We start from the raw sequence: 22679 nt of genomic DNA on the forward strand, positions 1-22679 counted from the left end.
GGATTTGTTGTTTTAAAACAAAAAAGGTAATGGTTGACATAGCTACAGGATGGACACAAAACTTTAATTGGATGATTTTTCTTATGACTATAATTTGAAATCTTACATCCACTGGCTGTTAGGTCCGCTGTATCCCCACTGGTAGGCCTACTGTACATTCGGGTACGTAATGGCCTTAACTATACCTGGAAGCAGATGGGCCATACCAGTAGTCACAGTCAGCCAGCACCACGGAACACAGACCCTAACGAGGCGGTAGGACAAACGCACGACGGATGCATCAGAAAATATTAAATTACATTACATTACATTACATTACCGGCATTTGGCAGACGCTCTTATCCAGAGCGACGTACAACAAAGTGTATAACCATAACCAGGAACAAGTATGACGAAACCCCTAGAGAGAAGTACCGGTCCAAGTACAGGGAACAACCGCATAGTTCAACTTGGACCCTGGTGGTTAAACTGATTAACACTAACAACGAGAACGGCAACAACGCAATCTATGGAAAAATAAAAATAAATAAAAATACAAGTAGTCGTTAAGACTGGCGCATCAACTAAGTCACCTATTAAACAGCTGCCTAGTTACAACCCTAAGTTTAGTCATTTACAGGGGGGGAAGGGATGGGGAGAGGTGCAGCCTGAAGAGGTGGGTCTTCAGTCGTCGTTTGAAAATATTGATATTCAATATTCAATATAAATATTGAATGCGCTGCATGTAACATTTCAGCATGTACTACAGTATATCAATACGCAGCACGCAGCACAGAGCACAGTGCAGTCAGCACAGAGAGAGAGAGAGGGCCGTGAAATACTGCCCATTGTTGGATTTCCTTTACTTTGCAAAGTGTGGCCCCCGCCGGACGTACTGGGAAAGCAGAAAATGGACACGGGACATAAAAGGACTGATAATGACATCACACCACGCATTCATCGAGCCGCTGTCCTCTAAGGCAGCAACGGAACGACTGCATTGTATCTGTAAATGTGAGACGTGTTGGGGGAAAAAAAACATGCATTATCACAAAGTATGGCCATATCATTATTACTGGTCTTGTAATGCACTTTGCTTCATTGTAGCGCGGGGAATTCAATTTGCAAAAGGGCTTTGACGTTTACCTTTATGCCAATTTATGCAATTTGAACAGTGAATAGAAGCTATTTTCACCATTCAAAGAGGTAAAATCAGATTTTACGCATGCATCCCATTGATCACGAGTCCCAGGACCCAAAGCAAGCACCTCACTGCAGCAGAAGGTTCTGTTAAAACCCTGTGATAGAGTACTTTTAAATCTAAACATATGGACCCTGCTGGACTGACGTCAACCCTGTTAAAGAGTTGATTTAACTCTGAGACCTTTCCCGTGTGCCCACTCCCAGAATGCATCAGGTGACACCCCTGGGTTCAGCATGCGTAACACACCCTGGTGACCCCAACCTCACCCCCCCCCCCCCCCCCCCCACCACGGCCTTGGACCGAATCCAGACCGCGTCAGGACCAACTGTAGGCCGTAGCTGAATGGGGCGAAGCGCGGTTGCCGATTGCGTTGCCAAGGGTATGTGGGGGGTGGGGTGGGGTGGGGTGGGGGGGTGGGTCAGGGGTTGGTGGGATGGGGGGGGGGTCAGGGGTTGTTGTTGTTTGTGCCACATAATAGAACAGGGATCTCCAAAGAACAGTTTGTGGCCCAAATGTGGGCCTTTTAACTTCTCTTGCAATCCTAGAAGTAGTGGGGTGGGGTGGGGTGGGCTGGGGGGGGGGGGGGGGGGGGGGGAGGGGAGAAGAAACCTACCGAATTGTTTTCTGACTGGCAGTTCAGAACCACAAGCTCAATAAAGCAGGTTATTTGAAAGGAGATGTGCAGGGGAGCTGAGCGGAGACGGCAGTGCCTTTATAAGAAAACGGGTCGAATGGACTTCATAGTCTCAAATTAAAGGATGAAAAAAATGAAACCTCTACACCTTTATTATGTTTCTGAAGATTGTTTTTGAACACACAGTAAATTGGCGCACCACCATGGCCACTGATATAAACACTGACAGACAGTACACAGGGTTCTGCTGAGGAGGCAAAGGCATTCTTAGGCAGAGTATCTGCAGCAGGCAATTAGCTGCATGTGAGGGCAACATGAGGCCAGTTGGTTGGTGCGAAGCTCAATCACATTGTGAGGGTGTGGGAAATGATGCCCCCCCCCCCACCCCCCCACCCCCAGCCACAGACGATGAGCTCATCTTTCTAAGTGGGGCCTTCAGTGAAAAGGCTTGGGGACCCCTGCAGGAGAACAAAATTAAATGTCACACCATGTGGTATATTAGTCGAGGAGGGACCGCGGCGTACGGTATATATTTTTCTAGTCATCTCTATTCTCCAGGCTGCGGGGTTGACGTACTGTATAGCAGTCTCGCGGCGCTCCTAGCCGTAGGGGTTGTGCCGAACAGTGCGGCTGAAATGTCAGATCGCCGGCGAGAGAATATCGCACGTTGGCTGGGTACAAATTCAAATCCCGTCACACACAAAGGACTTCTGATGTCACGCAGCTCGAGCCTGCTTTCTGAGCCTCGGGCACGCTGAACCGCAGATATGCGGAGAGCAATGTTGGAACAACCCCGTTTTAATTTCTCCAATTAACGAAATGGAAAGTCGTTGTTTGATAAAGAATTTAATTAGCTTGAGAGGTTACTGACGATTAACAGGGAAAGAAACAGGGTGTGCGTGATGAACCGCATGCACCGCAAAGCCCACGTGCAAACGTAGCAGACAGAATTTTTAAATAACAAAATGGGAGCGGGACCAAAAGCAAACGGGGAGGAGGAAGGGAGGGTTGGGATAATAAAAAATAAATTTACAATGTAAAATTTATTGGAAACGCACTTCTGCAACCATTCAATTTTAAAACCGTATTCCGGGAATAACAACATGCCGGAATTAAAACGTTATTCACTCATTCGTTTTTTTTTTTTTAGTTAAAATTATTATTCCGCTTTTGCCTCGCAGCTCATTTCCCTGAAACCTCATCCATCGGGTATCAGAAGTTGGAATTAAAAAAAGAATTTACTTCCGTTACTTTTTCCTTCGCCTTTATCCGTAAAATTATTATTCCGTTATCATCCCGCGGTTTGTTTTACCGGATTCGCCGGGAGCGTAACTGCAGTCTTCGGCCCAGAATACGCCTGGGCTCTGGGGGGCTACGCCGCGCGAAGTCGGCGGTTACAGGCGGCCTGCTGTGGGCGCGCGGGTAAATCGGGACATCACTCAGAGGGGAGGAGAGCCGGGAGCGCGAGCTCGAGCGCGAGCGCCGCCTTCCAGCGCTGACATGCGCGTGACGGCCGCTTCCTGGCACAAGCTCAATTTTTCTAAAATGCCACGTCTGACAGAGTTTTTTGTTTTTCGTTTTATTTTGTTTTCGGAGGGACCTGGCTTTTGACAGACGACCGTAAACCAGCTGCTACTGTCAAGCCAATATATTCTTATTTGTTTTGTTTTTTTTTCTCCACTGGGCAAAGTATATAAGGAAAAAAACTCAAAAGATCTCTGCTGCAGAGCACTACATTGCACTTTTTTGCATGTCACTCAATTCGCATTGCACTTCTGACTGCAATTCAGTGAAAATGTTATCTGAAAAAAAACCCCAGACAAACTCCATACAACCCGTGATGTCAATGCATGTAACTCAATTAACAACTACTGTGTCTACATTCAAAAAAAAAATGCAAACTATATACAATGCCGTTTTCAGGAAACGATTAGCTGAAATACACAAGCTCTAGGTCACCGGGCCCAGCACAAACTGAAGGTCTGCAGTTCATTTACAATTTGATTCCAGGAGCTCAGAGTGCCCGAGGTCAGCTGGTCCTCAGTCAGTCAGGGTTCGGTTTTGGCTGCAGCCGGCCGCCTGTGATCCCCGGCACACGCTGCCAGGAGGCCGCGGTCAGTAACAGTGGGCATTACGGAATTTGGCGAAAGCAGTCTCCAGTCTCCCGAGCCGCTGGGATTGGGATGGTGTTGTGGGGGTGGTGGGAGGGTTGAGGTTTTGGGTCGGGGGGGGGGGGTTTGTATCTCAGTTCCCAGCAGCCCCCCCAGAGGGCGGCACGTGCTCAGACGGTGTAGTCCGGGGCCTTGCCCTGCGGGGGGAAGGTGGGTTTGGGGTTGGGGGGGTTGCGGGTTTGAGTCCCCTGCGCTCAGACGGTGTAGTCTGGGGCCTTGCCCTGCGGGGGTAGTGGGTTTGGGGCCAGGGGGTTGCGGGTTTGAGTCCCCCACGCTCAGACGGTATAGTCCGGGGCCTTGCCCTGCGGGGGGAAGGTGGGTTTGGGGCCGGGGGGTTGCGGGTTTGAGTCCCCCACGCTCAGACGGTATAGTCCGGGGCCTTGCCCTGCGGGGGGAAGGTGGGTTTGGGGCCGGGGGGTTGCGGGTTTGAGTCCCCCCCGCTCAGACGGTGTAGTCCGGGGCCTTGCCCTGCGGGCGGCGCAGGTGGATCTGCAGCGTGGCGAAGGCGCCGACCGTCACGTGGAACAGGATCTGCCACAGGTTGCGCAGCTCGTACAGGTACATGTTGCACAGGCAGATCAGCGCCAGGCACAGGAAGGACTTGCCCGTGCGCCACACCGTGCAGTACACAAACAGGTAGCACTGCGAGAGAGAGAGAGGGGGGGGGGGAGAGGGAGGGAAGAAGGGAGGGAGAGGGAGGGAGGGAGGGAGGGAGAGAGACCATAGACATGCATATTTAACTAGACAGGACAGCCATCCGTCAACCTAAGCAGTGAAGACCCAGAAGTAAGCTTGTACTGCGCATGTCTTTCTTGTCCTAGGCTTCACTGACTGGCCACTCCTACCCTCTCCAGTTCCTATGTGCGCTCTATGGTTCTGACCCTCTCCAGTTCCTATGTACGCTCTATGGTTCCGACCCTCTCCAGTTCCTATGTACGCTCTATGGTTCCGACCCTCTCCAGTTCCTGTGTACGCTCTATGGTGCAGAGAGCCGCTGCTTCACAGCTCCTCCTGCAGCGCCACCAACTGGCCGGGCAGAGAATCTCTCTGCTTCTGTCTTTCCAGAGCAGGGGGGTTCTCTCTGATCCAGAAAGGGCCGGTGTGGGTGCAGGCTTTGTTTCGACCATGCAGTTACACACCTGATTCCACTAATCAAGGTCCTTAGCAAAGGACTCTAGTGTTTATTAGCAGAATCAGGTGTGTAACTGCTTGGTTGGAATGAAAGCCTACAGCCACACCAGCCCTTTCTGGATAAGACTGAGGACCCCTCTTCTAGAGTATGGGCCCTACATACAAAGTCACTGTAATATTAATAAAACACTGTTTACCCATTTTTTATGCATAGTGGTACATTAACACACATTAAATGTATGTTCAATTTTGACAAGAAATCTGCAGTAGGCATGGCTACTTAAATGCAGGTTAAATCTGTAGCTTTATATGATCGGGCATGCCCACTGAGACACAGCATCGTAAAAATACCATAATAGCATAAATAAAGGTTATTGCGTACACCTATTACCAAGGTTAGAAATGCGTAGATACATTAAAGGTTAACGATAAAAGCCCTTTCCATGCTCTTCACCCGCGCTCTGTAATAGAGGCATTAAGGCCCAAGGCAGCGGCAGATGGAGTTATTGTTCCGTCAATATCAGACCCCCCCCGCCACCCCCCCAGGCCGGCCCCCCCCTCTGCCGTCACTGACCTGATACAGACAAGCCGCCATTCCCAGGAAAAAGGCAATAACGTAATTAAAGTCTTCATCTTCATTCTGCAGAGGGTGGGGGGGGGCAGGGAAGGGGAGGGGGGGTAAACAACACATCGTGAGTCAGCCACAAACATGCCAACAGGAAGGGAGAGAGGGTCGCTGAGCGACAGCGACGCACGGGTTTACCACACACACCCGCTGTGTCAGCTGCCCAGGTGTGCGGGTGCCTCACCTGTATGATGCTCTCGATGGCATGGACTCCGCGCAGTAGGTTTAGCCCCGTACACAGCAGGCTGAGCACGCAGGACACGATCCCAGGCAGGGTCACCGGCTCCAGCATCTGGTTGGGAGCTGCAAAAACGGGAAGATCACATTTCGCATTTTACGCTACGTTACATTTATTTGGGAGCCGCTTTTATACAAAGTGACGTTTTATCCATACCGATGGTCACTGAAACAGCTAAATGGACTGCATTTATATAGCGCTTTTATCCAAAGCGCTTTACAATTGATGCCTCGCATTCACCAGAGCAGTTAGGGGTTAGGTGTCTTGCTCAGGGACACTTCGACACGCCCAGGGCGGGGGATCGAACCGGCAACCCTCCGACTGCCAGACAACCGCTCTTACCTCCTGAGCTATGTCGCCCCCTACAAAACACAGGTCAGATAAGGTACAATTCTCATATTATCAGCTATCCATAGCCATGAACATCCAGTCTAGTTCACACGGTGAGCAGTCAGCAGATTTATGGCAAGTCATAAAGTAGAAGTGAGGCATAATTACAAGAGACATGATAGAGCTACAGCATCGAGATGAAGATACTAGTGCAACATCCATCCATCCACCCGGGAGGAGCTGGAGTATCCCAGCATGCACTGGGCGAGAGGCGGGAATAAAACTCTGGACAGCTCGCCAGTCCATCGCAGGGCACAAGTGCAGCATTAAAGCTCTGATGTTTGTTTAAATGTTCCATACAGGCAGAGCTGATTAGATTAGATGTGGAAGTCTCCCTCCCTGAGTAACTGAACAGCCAGGTACGTGTGCCCTGCTGGGCACAGAAGACGCCAGCGTGGGTAAGAGCTCGATGCCAGGCTGTGGGGGCACGTCACCGATTCGGTCGGACACTTTGGTTTGAGGCTGCCACACGCCCCCCCCCCCCCACCCCCACCGGCAGACTTCAACAACAACCCCCCCAGCGCAGCTCAGCTCTTTCATAAACATTAGGCCCCCAAAACCCACCTCTTCCCCGCCTGTCAAACGTTACAGGAACACAAAGAGGGCCCCCGAAAATGCCCCCGCCCCTCTGAAAGCACAAAGCAGGCGTGTGAACGGGCGCACTAAACCCCTACGGAGGTTTTAAACGCTCGGAGAATGGCTTCGCTCAACGGCACGCAGTCTAAATGCAGTCCCGTACGGCAGCAGAGACCACCCCCCTAGCCCCCACCCCCCCTCCCCCATACACCCCCGCTGTCCCCAAACGTTTTCTGAACGTTGCATCAGCGTTGCGACGGCGAGACGACTTTGAAGCGCTGTTAAAATAAGCGCTGCGATTTCCCTCTCCCCGTACGGTGGAGTGGGTTCCGCCCCCCCCACCGGCACACTGCCGCACTCCGAGGCCCTTTCACGGGAGACTGACGGAGTGTGAAAGGAAGGAGTTTTTCGGGAGTGCGGGGGGGACAAAGGCTCCGGCCGTCCAGATGCTAATGGTCCCGCCCCCCCACCCCTCCCCTGGTCGGCCATGTGTGAAGGTGCGAACTGAGGGGGTACTGAGGGGGTACTGACGCAGAACTGCGGCGCGCTGAGGGGTCTGGGGGGGAGCGGAAGGGGGGGGGGGGCACAGGAGATGCACAAAAGGCTTTTTTCCCCACAGCTGTGAAACAGGCCGTATGCAGCACGGCTGTCCATACTCTGCACAGCCGCTCATACGCAGTGCGGGCGTATAGTGCACTCAAACAGAGCTCTGAGTCTGTCTTAGAGGCCCCAGGCCTAGCCGTCAGTGAGGAGGCGGAGCCGCCAGTAAGGAGGCGGAGCTGTCAGTGAGGAGGCGGAGCCGTCAGTAAAGAGGCGGAGCCGTCAGTAAGGAGGCGGAGCCGTCAGTAAAGAGGCGGAGCCGTCAGTGAGGAGGCGGAGCCGTCAGTAAAGAGGCGGAGCCGTCAGTAAAGAGGCGGAGCCGTCAGTAAGGAGGCGGAGCCGTCCGAGGTCCTGAACGACGGGGAAGCTGCAGCTTGTACGCCAGCTCTTCCCAACACGTGATAAAGAGGACTTAGAGATAAAACAGGAGGAGCCTGGAGGATGAGCATGCATAGAAAATCCCCTTTCAAAACAAAACGATCCCAGTTCAGTTTGATTTTCACTAATAATATCACATTTCAGAGCAGTTTGTTTCTCAAATATCAAGGCCTTAAAAGAAACAACCAAAAAAAACAAACAATTCATAAGTGTGGCTCTTTCAGCCTATGGGAACATAAATGCATTGTAAAGAACTGTTAGTTTAAAGCTGATTGGTAACTGAGCATAACATGATGACATCTGACATTATCCACGAGTCACTGGCACAATTAGACTACCACCCATGCATACTGGTCTGTGCGCATCACAGTCTTACCTATGCCCTTGTATTTGGAGGGGGTGTGGAGCGAGTATCCATTGGCCATGCCCACATCCTCAACAGTCAGCTGGTAGGGTGGGCGGAGCTTAATCTCAGTCTGCATGTCCGTCAGGTTGATCTTGGTGGACAGCGAGCGGGGGCTGTTGTACCGCTGCTTGGTCTTCTGGATGAAGGTGTCTGTCAGCGGACAAAGAGAAGGATCTCACACATACACTAGTATCCAACCCAGCACCAGTTTAAAATGTGCGCCTGCATCCAACCCAGCTGCATTTATCACTTGACTATTTATAACTAAATAAGCAGGGAACAGGAAGTATCACATCGATCACTTTTTGTGCTTTACTGAACTTATTTGTAAAGAACAACATAGAGCCCTTTTTAAATGACCTGATATCTCATCAAAGACAGGAAGAAAAATAAGCCGTCTCATCCATTCAAACAAGTGCTGCTGTCGGCTGAAATGCACAACAGAATGAATGTCTTCCATTCAGGTTCAGGGAATTAGTAAATATGTATCACTTAAGTCAGGGGTCCTCAATCTTATCCAGAAAGGGCCGGGGTGGGTGCAGGCTTTCATTCCAGCCAAGCAGTTACACACCTGACTCTACTGATCAACCACTAGAGTCCTTGCTAAGGACCTTGATAAGTAGAGTCAGGTGTGTTCCTACTCGAAATAAAAGCCTGCACCCACCCCGGCCCTTTTTGGACAAGATTGAGGACCCCTGACATGAGCGCCAGTCTCACAGGTTATGGGGCAGAGTTAAATGTGCGTGTCTCCCTTCTCAAAGTACCGAACTGCGTCCTCTCTGGACCTTCGAATTTGAGCGCTTGCTTCGGGCGAAAGAAAACTAAAAACTTTCTAACGCTCTGACGAGGGGCGGGGCTCACCGAACTCGATGAAGGAGTAGGGCCGCACGGCGCCGTCTGTCCGCTTGGTGTCGTACGTGACGATGAACTCCCTCTGCAGCTCGTCCAGGAAGCAGAAGGCCAGGACGCTGGGGTAGCTGTCCGTGCAGATCATCAGGTACCCCACGCCCAACGAGCTGGTGAAACTGGGAGACGCACATGCGGTGTGAGGACCTCGCTGTCCGCAGTTACAGCGGATAAAAAAACAAACACTCCGATTCTGGTTTCCTGACAGAAAAGGCATCGGTCTTTAAAAAGGCATCGGAAGTAACTAAATGTAAATATTTAAGCACACTCAAAAATGTTCTGAAATTAATTTGAGTTGCTACAGAAAATCTTATCGTTATACATCATTGATACTACAACTCAGTGATAATAAATTCAGCCAATTTATAATATTTTACAAAGCTTCGTCCCACGTAATTCAATAAAACGTGGAAATAACAATGGTAGAGCAGTTCTACACAGTTTCACAACTAACTTGACATTCCCCTGACATTTCCTTTAGACGAGTCCTCTCACAGGCTCAGATATGAGCGCCTGACTCCTGAGGGTAAACATGAATCTTCTCTTGCCGAGCCACAGAGAGATTCATGTAGTCTCTGTTCCCAGCAGGAAAAAGAAAAGAAAAAAGTTTCCTTTTTCCGAGAAAAACAGGCGATTTGGCGACGACCGTCAGAGTTTGTCAAAAAAAAAAAAACAAACCGCTTGCGTCACCCTGACGGGCGGTGAGCGGGACGCAGTCGGGTCTGTTACAGACGCTTTGCATCATTCTCCCGCCGGCTGCAGGCGCACCGGAGCGCGGCCGCGCGAGCGTCATCCGCCACCGCCGACGGGAAGCCAAGCCAGGCCGGGCTGGGAAAACACACGCGCTGGGAACGTCGGCAGGGAGGGGGAGGGGCAGCGGGAAAACCGCAGGGCATTCGCCGGAATGTCGCGAACACGCCCGCGGGAGAAACGCATGTGTCCCATCGGTCCCCTCGGTCGGGTGCCGCGTAGCCCGCTAATCAGCGAGCGCGTTTAACCAGCGCCGTGTTCTACTTCAGCGCTCGATGGCGTATCGGGGGACGCGAGCGTGGGGGGCGTGAGCGTGGGGGGCGGGGGCGTGAGCATGGGGGGGGGACACGAGCGTGGGGGGCGCGAGAGTCTCCGTCTATCTCTACCCAGCATGCCCGTGGGGAGATGAGGCAGGCTCATGACTCACCCTGTGCAGAAACGAGATAGACGGGCCGGTTCGTCTTTTCTCCCCCCCTTCTGAAGTTTGGGGTGATGAATGGCGCGTGTCGGGGAACGAGGCGTATTAAAATGGCGGCCGGGTCCCTGCGGTCGCGTGCGTCTGACACCAGGAACTACAGCCGAGGGACGTTCAAACCCTCCTCCCCAGATTAATGGGTCATTTTAAAACCGATTAATTTTTAACTTTTTTTTCCCCACCCCCTCCTTCTCTCTTTCACACATTGCTGTACTCCTTACCTCCATTACCTTGTCTTCATATTGATGGCAGACACAGAGGCAGAGATTCGCTTACGGCTTTTATATGGCAGGTACCACATTTCTCTGCACTGATGAATTACCTGGGTACTGATGGTAGGTCTGTACTGATAGATTACCTGGGTACTGATGGTAGGTCTGTACTGATAGATTAGCTGGGTACTGACAGTAGGTCTGTACTGATAGATTAGCTGGGTACTAACGGTAGGTCTGTACTGATAGATTAGCAGGGTACTGACGGTAGGTCTGTACTGATAGATTAGCTGGGTACTGACAGTAGGTCTGTACTGATAGATTAGCAGGGTACTGACGGTAGGTCTGTACTGATAGATTAGCTGGGGACTGACGGTAGGTCTGTACTGATAGATTAGCTGGGTACTGACGGTAGGTCTGTACTGATAGATTACCTGGGTACTGACGGTAGGTCTGTACTGATAGATTACCTGGGTACTGACGGTAGGTCTGTACTGATAGATTACCTGGGTACTGACGGTAGGTCTGTACTGATAGATTACCTGGGTACTGACGGTAGGTCTGTACTGATAGATTACCTGGGTACTGACGGTAGGTCTGTACTGATGAATTACGTGAGGCCTACTTACTTGACGTGGTACCGCCCGCTTTTCAGTGTGCAGCGGTCCGGAAACAGGCTGAGTTTTTTGGAGAGCCCCTTCAGGTGCTTCTTGGCCTCCTGCAGCCCCCTGTCCTGCTCGTAGTCTGTGGAGGCGGAGAGGGGCAACCCGTCCCTCACCCGCACCACCGAGGCAAAAAGGACCATAGACATCTTACAGCTCAGTCACTGGGCTCCTGTAATGCAGAGAATCCCATCAGTACCATAGACATCTTACATCAGTCACTGGAACCTGTAATGCAGAGAATCCCATCAGTACCATAAATATCTGACATCTTACAGATGTGTCCCTGGGGAGAAACAGGACAGAGAATCTCACTGGTACCATAGATATCCTACAGCTTGTTGACTGGGGACCTGCATTTCAATAAAGCTCATAACCACCATAGACATCTTAGTCCTCTCACTGTGGACCTGAAATATTGAGAATCTCAGCAATACCATCTTGCAGTTCTGACACTTGTTATCCAAAACAACAGACAGTGTTGGTTTCATCAGCACCAAAGACAGACAGATGTAGTCTCCTCCACTGTGTACATCTTATCAGCACCACAGATAAAAGTTCACAGAATGAAAACATGACAGAGGAATTAATGGACACATTTTCCATCATGCATCTGCAAATATAAATATGAATCTCATCGCCTCGTAGGATCTCAGACCGGTGAATCTAGGCCTGGAAAACAGAGAGAACTCCGAGCAACGTCTGCATTGTGATTAATGCACACTTCCATAACCCAGAGCCACATGATATACGGTGATCCATCAGCAGTGCTGCTATAGGGCGTCACCAGATACCGCAAATAAGCAGGTTGCATTAATCTCCTGAAAGGGTTTTAATCAATGTGACAGACTGTGCAGGTCTGTTTCTGTGGCTTCTTGGATAGTCACTGTGCAATGCTTTCTGCTACCACTCAAACAAGTACCTTGTTCATATACAGTGATATCCTAAAATTTCCAAAATGCATCTTTTCATTAGCTCCATGCAATAAATGAAAAAATGCAATGACAATGAAGAGACAGGATGAGTCAGATGGGTACAGACTCCCTATAATCAGATTTTATTCAGCCTTGATTCCAGCGTTGCTACAGCAGTTCCACTTAAGGATTGCTGTATAAACTAAACAGGCGTTTAAATAACGAGATTAACATGTTTTCAGAAACTTCAATAAAGCAGTTCAGTCAGATACTTCAATCAGGTGACTCACTAACTTTTTCAAATCTGCATTATACATTCAGTATGATGCAGTGGTGGGCAACATATTCATAATGTATAAAATACTACTTACTCCTTAAAACAAACTGTACTAATTTGAAAATGTCAAAATATGAACAAGTTTGAATTGCATACATGGTGAAAGCTGAGGGAATAACTCCCGGAAATGTTTAAAATAATATTACGAAGGGGGACATTTCTTATTGTATTGTGAGGACAGGTTTGTACCCTTAGCGTTTTGGTCAGCTGTGTGGTGATGTCATTACTAACATACATACATAACTTCAGGTCATGGACACGCCTGACATGGGTGTTGCCTTGTGTGACCACGTGTTCTGTGGATCAGAACCTTGGATAGCACCTTAGCAGTCTCCGCTCGCGCCCATTCTAGCGGTACACCTACCATCGCGGAAATTGGCTCTCCTGCCCCTCGCTGTGTGTAATCGCTTATTTTATTCACAAGGTCGGCAGAAATGGTTTTTAAAAACCACTGTCTAATTCTGAAATGCCAAACATATCCGAGTGTCACAAATCATACACAATTTAAGCAGCTTTATGTTTAAGATATAACGTTGCTGCGTGGAAGAGTAGAACTACGTCTGCGAATGCTAGCTAAATTTAGCTGGCTAATTTAGAACCAGGCACAATTCAGCTACTCCGAATATTCTGCATTTGAATCATTTCTGCAAAGAAACGAATAAAAAATCGTAGCCGAAACTGCGCAGTAAGAATAACCACCTACGAAAGCGTCAAAGGCAGTAATTATCGATCCAGTAAACGACAGATAGCATGCTAACGCTAAACAGATAACATCAAAATACCGGTAGTTATGCACGATATAGCTGGTAATTATTAAACCAAGCAGTTACGACTTTCAACGAACACCTGCCTTTTAACGCGAGCAAAACCCTGCTTTGCCCTTTACCGTTACATCGCGTCATATCGCAAGATTTCTGCTTGCCACCCTCCCTCGGTATTCTCTCCCGGCTGCTCGGTGCGCCTGGCCGGAGGGAAAAGAAAATGCAACTCCGCGGTTTCGCTGTCCAGCGCACCGCTATTCAAAAGCGGCCAGGCCTCGAACACATGCAAGAACACTCCAATGACGGCGTTTTGGCACGCTGACCTGAAACGGATCATGGAATGCACGTGGGGACCTGACGAGCTTTTTCTCGGAGATGTTTATTTCCTGTAACTGAACGACGCACCATCGCCTATCGCAGGAATTCATGCCTCGGCGCAGCTGCTGACGCTTCCTCTCCCACTGACCGAGGCGGCGTTTCCTGTGTTTACGTGGCTGTGCGAGTTGCATTGTGGGTACGCGAATGTCTCCGTGAATCAAGCTTTTCTGTGGATGTTAATCTAATTGGGGCTGCACAATAGAAAAAAAAAGTAGCGTAAAAATTCCACATTTTATCATAGTCATGTGTATATATAATTATATATATAATTAACCCTATGAATATATTTTTATATATTCACAGGCTTATACTGAGAAACAAAATGTGTATTCATAGAAAATGCTGTCTTTATTTGTCTCACTGGCATGTTTTTGAACTTCTTGGACTGTATTTGTAATCAATAAGTTTTTGCTTTGACAGCAATTCCTCAGAAATTTCCTCAATACTTCAGACATATTCGCACACCCCAGGATCAAATTCAGCTTATGCATATGGTATATTTCATTTAATTTCATTTCATGGTTTACAGATATTTTGATAGATCTATTACTCTTTGCATAGAAGTACAATAATATGTATACATTTGTGCAGGTACATATTTTATGTTAATCTTGGTGATACAGTATGCTTGTGTTACATTTATAGTCAGTCCATTTTTTTAAAAAACGGCTTCACTTATGTCATGATCTGCTTGCTGATATGTGATGATACATGCGTGACTGCATATTTATCTAAAAGGAAACTGGCATAATGCCAGATTCTGAAAGGGGGGGGGGGGGTGGCATTGGGTGGAGTGTCTCCAATTACTATTGAACCCAGATGTGAAGTGACATACTGTCTGAGTCGATCTCGTTCTAAGTTATTCATAATCTTTCCCGAGGTAATCAGCGAAGCTTATGTCCACTTTGCTTGTATTGGCAGGCCGGTTCCCCGAGCAGCCATCGAGTGTTAAACAGGTCTCTCCCGCTCCCGCGATATCGCCCGTTACTGCCGTCAATTAGCACGGAAAGGAAGGTTTATATCGAGCCAATGTGCCTCGGGCCAATCAAGTGGCGTGGAAGAAAACAGGTGTCAATGTTGTGAGGTTCAGAGGACGAGTCGGGCAGAGAAAGCGCGCAGATGGCACTGGAGCTAATTAACTGGCTTAATGAACCCGCTCAGTCTCTCCGACCAGCGAATGGCGCTCAACGTGGCTTTTTTCTGAGTTCATTACGGAAGTTAAAGGTGGAGAGGGAATCCAGCAGATCTGCATATCTCCCAAAAGGACCAAAATCACCATTTCTCACTTTGTCAGGACCCTTGAATTTAGTGCAGGCCAATGCTGGGACAACCTAACGATGCGTGTTTTTCCACCTTCACTTAGGAAGGCATCGATTACGTGCGAGTCAGATAATATTTTAATTAGCCTACAGTAAAGCAGATAGCGCTCCATAATGATTTTTCTGTAAAAAGCAGCGGCCTTGATACCTCGCACTGTCAGTGGATTATAGCCAGTACAGCCCCTGGCCTTTTACACCACAATCATGCTCATTTTCCGGTGTTACTCAACGCTCAATAAACTCAATATTCATTATTAACTTTCAGATGGTCCCATACCCATATCAGTAGATTACTTGCAATCTTACATGTGGGTCTAGTCCATTAAAGTGAATGAGACCTAAGAGGTGTGATCATAGTATCACAGGGCTGGCCTCATGGAGCCTCGCGTGAGTCACAATAAACTTTTTCGGAATGAGAATGAATTACTCAAAGAGCGGAAATATTTAACGACTGAGTGGACCAAAATAATCTTCTCATCGTTCCGTTTTTCCTGCCTAAGACCAGCCAGTCGCTCTTGCTGCTATGTGGTACTATTTAAACAGCCTCTGCTGCAAGCAAGCTTGATTCTCCGCTGACTGGCTTGATGAAGCGTTAAATCCACCCAGGGTTCGTTTTAAAGCTAAAAGTCCTGTCTAATTTACCCTATCCTAATTTGTCCTACTGCTTGATTGACTTGTAAGGACACCAATTGCTGCTCAGAAGCCAAAATCTACGTGGTCCCCAGGACTGTTCTAAGACCAGTAGCTTCGTTTCTCAGGCCAGCTTCTACATGGAGACGTATGGGATTGAGTTCAAAATGGCGTCCGTGCAGGAAAACATCTGCTGCTTGAATATGAATGGAGCAAATACATGGTCCCAGGCCCCTGGGGGGGGGGGGGGGGGGGGGCGGCGGTAGTCTGTGAACCTGCATTAAACATTATTGTCCAGGGCCTGGGACAAACATAGTAATATAATTTTGTCCTAGGCCAAGGAATTTTCCCTGGCAGCTTTTCGACAGCTTGCAGTGGGTTTTCCCTCCTGAGAAATATTAGCGTATGTGGAACTCTTTTTTTAAACTTCATAGTTGAATGCCATCTGCTTCCCCCTTTAATTATACTAATATAATAATAATATAATTAAAATTAAATTAAATCATTAGGCTACATTCATTTACGGATGTCTTCTCACAGTAAATTAACTCTGGTTCCAACCGAAGCTTCTGCTGTTTCACAGCCTGTGATGAATTTAAAGGTAAAGCCTATTACTCAGACAAGAGCACATAAAATCCAGTGTGCTTAAGGTCATCTAGAAGCATCATCTTTGCCGGTGTTATAGCAGGCCGGTTGGAGAGTGCCTTCATGAATTCCTTTGGCTCGCGGCGTTATAGGCCTACATGTTCATGATCGATGTTTTGCCTCGAGACACCTTGATGAATAACCGTTGGTGAGGGAAAATGTTCCCGGCGAAAAGCTGTCGGGTGAGAGAAGCGCGGTGCCGTCACTCACTATGATGGACGCCAAATAACAGAGGCGCCTCAAACGGACTGACCGCGTGCGCTTTCTCAGATTTATGAGGACCTCAGAGTAGCTGCTCTTTTGTTGTTATCAATATTTATTCAAAGTTTTTGTAGCTATTGAAGCATTTGATTGCCGAAAGCATCTCGGGGTTATAATAACGCCTCCCCGCTTTTCAGTTCAGAGTTTCGCGGCCGTAAAGTCAGACAGCAAAGGCACGCTTTATTTCTCCTAAATAGTATTTTACCGAGATAAAGGCCTCGCCAACTGTTTAAAAATGATACCTGATTCCAAGAAGCGCAGCACCAGAAAATATTAATGAATCCCGTATGCCGTCTTCCCCCAGAAATCGAACATGCTTTCATTTAATCAATTCATTCATTCTAACGTGTATGGATTTTATAGCTGGGTTTCCAGCACTTGAGAATGGATGATTAGTTTCGTGGGGGGAAATTCCAGGCGTATTTGCCCCACACGAAAGTCTAATAAATAGTGTAAAACTAGCGCTCCTTCTCCCTGTTATTATGGAGCCAATTAAGAGTGCAGAGCCATCATTTCCCAATTTTAAGAAGCGGCCTTGTGAAAAGAAATGGTTTACAATTGCTGACAACAAGCAGCTCTATTGTACAGTGAAGAAAACAAGTTTATATGGATCTGCATGTAATGAGCGTTCATCTTTTTTAATGAGCTATTGTGAGAGCCGCAGCTGCAATCTTTATTTATTCAGAGCATATAATCGGGGTGTATTTATTTCTACGACTTTTGTTTTCTAAGCCCATTTTGTCGAACATGTCGGTTTATTGGACAGAAAGAAATTGAACAGCGTCTTTATAGGTCTATTATGAATACATATTGCGCTGTAACCCACGGAAATAGGCCTGTCGATCGCCCTCCCTTTTCGCGCACGTGATAAGCGGCCGGAGATAGCACCCTCTCTGAAAAGAATTGAGCAATTCCTCCCGCGTGACAGCGGGGCGCATGATCAAGCGAGGGCAGCGCGTGGGTTAACCGCAGCCCAACGGTCATTCCACGCTTCATTCATCATGGCCGCCGTTCTGGCGTAGACGTCGCCATGCACAGGCTGGCCGTATCCTGCGCAGCGGATTTCTTTTTTGTGCAGGTCTCCCCAACCCCAAGGTCGCGCTGTATACGCAATAAATTATTTGCGCTGGCGCTGATCAGAATCTCCTAACGGAGGAAAAAGCATGAAGGTCCAATAGCAACAATATCATTCTAGCCAGCTGGCTTACCTATGCTGTTGCTTTGCAGGAATGGCTTCTCAGATCAAAAGGCCGGATCATTTTCACTCTGGTAGGCTAATTATTTTGTAGACTCAAAGAGAAAGAAAAAACTATCTTACACTGTTTATGGATGAGGCCTCTTGAAAGATTTTTATGAACTATTAATATCTGCAAAAATACGCTGCAGAGAGCTGTCAAGTTAAAAGAGACTTCTCAAGGTAAAAAAACGTATTAACCATGCATTACTTTTTAGGGTGAAATGGAATAAGTTTCTCATGGCAGCTTCACACAAAATAGGCAAGTTCCGAACAGATGCTGGAGTGCATTTGGGGAAATAAATGTTTACAGGTAAGCAATGAAGGAAGAGCAGAGGAATTCTGTGGAGTAGAGATATTGCAAATCAGAGCCTCTCTCTGCCTCCTTAGCAGCGACGAGGAGCAATAACATCTCCAGACAGAAGATGCACGCTCAGTGAAATATCCAGTGTTAATTCGACTCTGACAGAAGTCTTTACATGAGTCCACTCAGGCCATAGTGAACTCGTATAAACTGTAAGATTTGATTTAACACGTTTAACATGTTTTCACGTTCACTGGACATCATGATTGCGCGAGATATTTTCGGTTTTGTGGAACAACTATGGCTAGGGTTGGCCAATCCAGGTCCTGGAGAGCCACAGGGTTCGCTCGTTTCTGTTTTTACTCGGCACTTAATTGATCAATTGAAGCAGTCGATTACACAGTTAACCCACCTCACCTGGTTTCTTTGGTCTAAGTGGTTGTTGAATTTAAGGCGAAAATGAAAGCAGCAGCTCCCCAGGAGCAGGGTTGGTCACACCTGAACTAGGCAAACTAGCCCCGCCCTCAATAGCCTCCTTCATCGTCTCTGTCGGGACAGTTTAAATGTCGTTGTTCACATTCCAGGGACAGGTATGAGCTGTTATTACTGTGATGACACTGATTGCTGGATGTAATGTCTGTTGCTAAGCAGATTCGTCACGGTCGACCTCTGAGTACTAGTGGCGGGGATTTCATTGAGAAAAGAGGAGAGGTCGGGGAGAGAGCGGGCCGTTAACTCAAAAATGTGAGAGAGTTCGAAACTTTATTAACAGACTGGAAAACAGTTCGTTAACAGAACCCAGTTTGGCTCGAGGCAAACTCATATTCTGCATTAATTCTGAATCTCTCCTTGCCTTCTGGTGGACTTATATATGCTCTTTGCTCCCTGGACGCGCTGCATGAAAATGTCTTATTCGGTCTAATTTTGATTGAGTGGATATTTATACCAACGTTCTGGGACACTAATCAGCTGGATATTGTGGACGAACATTGCATGCAGTTTATTAGCGGGAATTTTGCCACGGGCGGCTCGAGTTCCTGTCATAAATTACTCATACTCTTGACTCCGGCCAGTAATAGACACCCTCGTGGCTCCCCTGGCTTTTTTTCAAGAGTTTGTCAGTTTGGCAAGCTGGGGAAATCTCTCGGGGGTGATGACGAGTTGAGGCCGGGACACGCCATGACTACATTCCCCGTGCCCACCTTGGAACGTTTCGCGCGGCCTGAGAGGAAGATTTGTGCGCGAGAGGGCGTCTCCAGTCGCCGGCCATCTCTCACGGTAAAATACACAGACGTCACTTCGGAGCCGCGCGAAAGGCCCGCGCGTCTGTCTCCTCTTGGCTGACGAGAAGCCCGCGAGGAGCGAGACGAGAGAGCCGTCTCCGTCTCGGGAATGTCAGGCAGGCGTCCGACCCCCCCGAAAGGTACAAACGCTGTTTATTAGTCAGACAGCTTGCGTCTCGTCACGGGCACGGCAAACAGGGAGGGAGGAGGGGGAGAGAGGGAGGGGGGAATGGGCCACCCGGGGCAGCACGCAGCAGAAAATGGCACGGGGGCGCAGAGAACAGCGATGTCTTTTTAATGTCCCCCAGGGGCGCAAACACAAATACCCACAGATCATTCAGCGCCGTCACAACAAGTGGCGCTGAAACCGCAGGGACTGAAGGCGAGCCGTTTCTGGGCACGCTGACAGGAAGGAAACAGCTACGACCCGCAGTGCCGCGGAAAACCAACAAAGCTAGCTGCGCTGTCACGTCCTCCGCTCTCAGAGAAAAGCAGTGAATAAAAGCTCCCGAATGGGGTTATAATTCGGCCGTAGACTCGGCACTCTCCGGTAGCGCGTAAATTTATAGCCTTAAATATGTGCTTCTGAGAGGGTTAATTAAACTTGACCTCTGTGCAGCCACCCCATGTATAGTAGTAGCCTAAACTGTATTCACGCTAAAAAACGATGTGTGTACAGTATAGCAGCCAGCATTTCCAAGCTGAATTATCCCTTCACACAAGTCCTGCATCACTGGGGAAAACGCTGGCAAAACGTCTTTTTTTCCCCGTCAGAATCACTTTTTTAAAGCAAATATTAAAAGTTCTGATGGTTTTTGCTCGGTGTACTTTGAAGTCACTTGGCAACAGTGTATGGGAGTACGCTGCTCCCTTTCCATCTGACCTTATCCCAGAATCATAAAATATGAGGGCATTGCCATTTTACACCTCAACGATAGTTCTATAAGAATCTCACCCATAGTTCTGTAAGTCCGGTACAATCTGAGTAAGACTTAAAAGTGTTTCCTGGTCTGTTACACAAAATGATTTGTATGGTGCTTTTCTATCATAGATTCCCACATCACTGTGTTTTCATAATTAGCGTATATCTTTTCGACGATTTTATGCTGATATCCATCCGTCCATCCATTTTCTTAACTGCTAGTCAGGGTAAGTGGTGCTGGAGCCTATCCCAGCATGCAGTGGGTGAGAGGCAGGAATACACCCTGGGCAGGACCCCAAACCTGCTAATAATTATGAGACAATTACATGTAGAATTTACTGATTAAACCGATTTTTCTGAAACCAGATGTGTCAGTACCCCCTCCAAGAAGCATTTCTCTCTGTCTGTTAGTTTTTTGGACAACTAGGTGCTGGCATAGGTACTGAAACAAAAGTGAATTTGAGCTAAAAGGAAAACCATGTTGTTAAAGAATTGTAAGCAATGCCGTCACCTCTAGTGTGTTTACCTTAAAGCACCTTACAACAAAAAAATGAAGTATTTAAGAGTTAGTGGAGCAGAACAGTCAGATTCCAGTCAGGCATTATCAGAGTCCTACTTAATCCATCCAGGTACATATATTCAGGTACCTAAGCCGTGAAGCCCAATGACAGTGTCTGACATTTGGCACTGCGAGGACCCCTTTATCTAAGGGTAGTTGTCATCCACCAGGGCACTGCTGTTTCCTGTGCCAACAGCAGAATCATTGCCAGGAAGTAGAGCAGACATTTTTTTTTAAATGGCTAGGCTGCTGAGCAACAGTGCTGTCTGTCATGTTTCACCGACGTTCCAGCTAAATTAACTGTAATTAATTGCGCGAGAGAGGAAGACGTCCACGCTGTGGAGAAGTGCGCGGCGAGTTACCATCTGCGAGCGCTTCGGCGAGTAAAGGTTGTTTAGTGACCGCCGTAAATTCCTTTGTCTCTTTTTGTTGTGGCGGTAAATCTGTCCGCGGCAGCATTGATTGCGCAATTAAATTCCCTGGCCAAGCTATTCCAAGGACACATAAATTCCGCTATTTTAGATGGGATTTCGGTCCATCTAAAATGGGGTATGTTTATGGGACTATATGCTCGAGTGCATAAACATTCAGAACAGATAGTATTTCTATGTATCATAAAGCATGAATCAAAGCACACTGTCCCCCTGTGAAGTTGTTTTGATGGCCACTGCAAACTGAAACAGATTGGTGATTCATAACAGCATTGCAATATAGCACTGAATAAATGTTAGGAGTTCAATTATTGAAAACAAGCAAGACAGACCAACCAAATGCACACAATACATTAGCCACGTCATTAAACATTGACACCACAGCCTTTCTAGGAGTAAAATCAAACATAAAACTGTTCCCTCAACATTTGTGAAATAAAATGAAATTTCTCTTGAAAATGGGGTTCAGGTGAATCAGCCAGCCATTCTCCCAAAGCTTTGGGTGCTGATTATATTCAAAGAGAACAAGCACTACGCATGTCCTTAAAACCGTCTGCAAAAGTAAAAAGTGCAAAGATATGCTGTGTGTGTATATCTTTGTCTTCAGGCCTTCTCTTTATAATCTGCTTGGTCACATGGTGCAGTCACATGATCACTAGCCTTGGCTCCTCCTCCTCCCATGGTTGCTGCGGCAGTGGTGCTCTTGGTCAGTTATGATGCATCCATCTTTAGTCCGAGTCCCCCAATGGCTCCAAGAAATCCATGAAGAATAAAGGTCACTGGTCTCCTTTAAAATTCCTTAACAAATCCTGGAATTTGTTCTTTTCCATGATTTTGAATGGTCTTGCAGGTCCAAAAACCCTCTCTTATTACAATTTTAATTTTTAAAGGTCAGAGCAGGGTCGTTTTATCCTCCATGTCTAAAAATGTGTGCCCTGCCTTATCAAGTTGGTTTTCCACTGTTTAAAATTCTTTCTTTTAAATTAGCCGTTTTTTGCCTAAGCTATGCGTCTCTGTGACTCCGTCAACCTTTGAACTCGGCCTTGGGTCAGTACTTTGAGGTTCTGAATCAGTAATCACCCAAAGACATACCCAACCTCACATTTCAAACAATTTTTAGAAAAGTTTCTGAAGTTCCAAACTGCTTTAAAACCCTAAGCTGTAACTTCTGGTTCATCCAAGGCAGGTGGTGTGAATTTTGTGAGATTAAAAGAAAAAAAATCAAGTTGTCAGATTTAAAATGTTTTATCTGTAGAATGAATAGCTTTAAGATTCTTAGGGGCTTTGAATTGAATTCCCCGATCACAGTATTGTTCTGTATTACATTTATCTGCTTTTGAAATTCTTAGAAAACATTTCATATT

The 22679-nt window shown here is 47.5% G+C and overlaps 1 protein-coding gene across 3 annotated transcripts; it reads right to left on the minus strand.

Annotated features, from left to right (window-relative positions):
* Window positions 1-1951: 1951 nt before the first annotated feature.
* sec22a (SEC22 homolog A, vesicle trafficking protein) lies at window positions 1952-13845 on the minus strand. Of its 3 annotated transcripts, XM_035411566.1 has the most exons (8): window positions 13673-13845; window positions 11305-11509; window positions 9194-9357; window positions 8303-8482; window positions 5929-6047; window positions 5694-5759; window positions 4451-4630; window positions 1952-4367 (listed from the first exon to the last, which is right to left on the minus strand). In XM_035411566.1, the coding sequence occupies exons 2-8, from the start codon at window positions 11484-11486 to the stop codon at window positions 4347-4349; spliced, it is 912 nt and encodes a 303-aa protein (XP_035267457.1). In that variant the 5' UTR covers window positions 11487-11509; window positions 13673-13845; the 3' UTR covers window positions 1952-4346. The 3 variants fall into 3 exon arrangements, with proteins under 3 accessions (XP_035267457.1, XP_035267456.1, XP_035267458.1); XM_035411565.1 differs by having other exon boundaries at window positions 1952-4630; XM_035411567.1 differs by having other exon boundaries at window positions 1952-4630; window positions 13755-13831.
* Window positions 13846-22679: the final 8834 nt, after the last annotated feature.

The sequence above is a fragment of the Anguilla anguilla genome, chromosome 3, assembly GCF_013347855.1.
Source record: "Anguilla anguilla isolate fAngAng1 chromosome 3, fAngAng1.pri, whole genome shotgun sequence".
Lineage (NCBI taxonomy): Eukaryota > Metazoa > Chordata > Actinopteri > Anguilliformes > Anguillidae > Anguilla > Anguilla anguilla.

What these genes read in the sequence shown, in the direction of transcription:
- sec22a (XM_035411566.1), bottom strand. Translation starts at nt 11,486, where the DNA reads ATGTCTATGGTCCTTTTTGCCTCGGTGGTGCGGGTGAGGGACGGGTTG. An exon ending in CTCCAAATACAAGGGCATAG is followed by an intron (nt 6,048 to 8,302) that starts GTAAGACTGTGA and finishes CCGTTTTTGCAG; the next exon opens with CTCCCAACCAGATGCTGGAG. An exon ending in TGGCGGCTTGTCTGTATCAG is followed by an intron (nt 4,631 to 5,693) that starts GTCAGTGACGGC and finishes TCTCTCTCGCAG; the next exon opens with TGCTACCTGTTTGTGTACTG.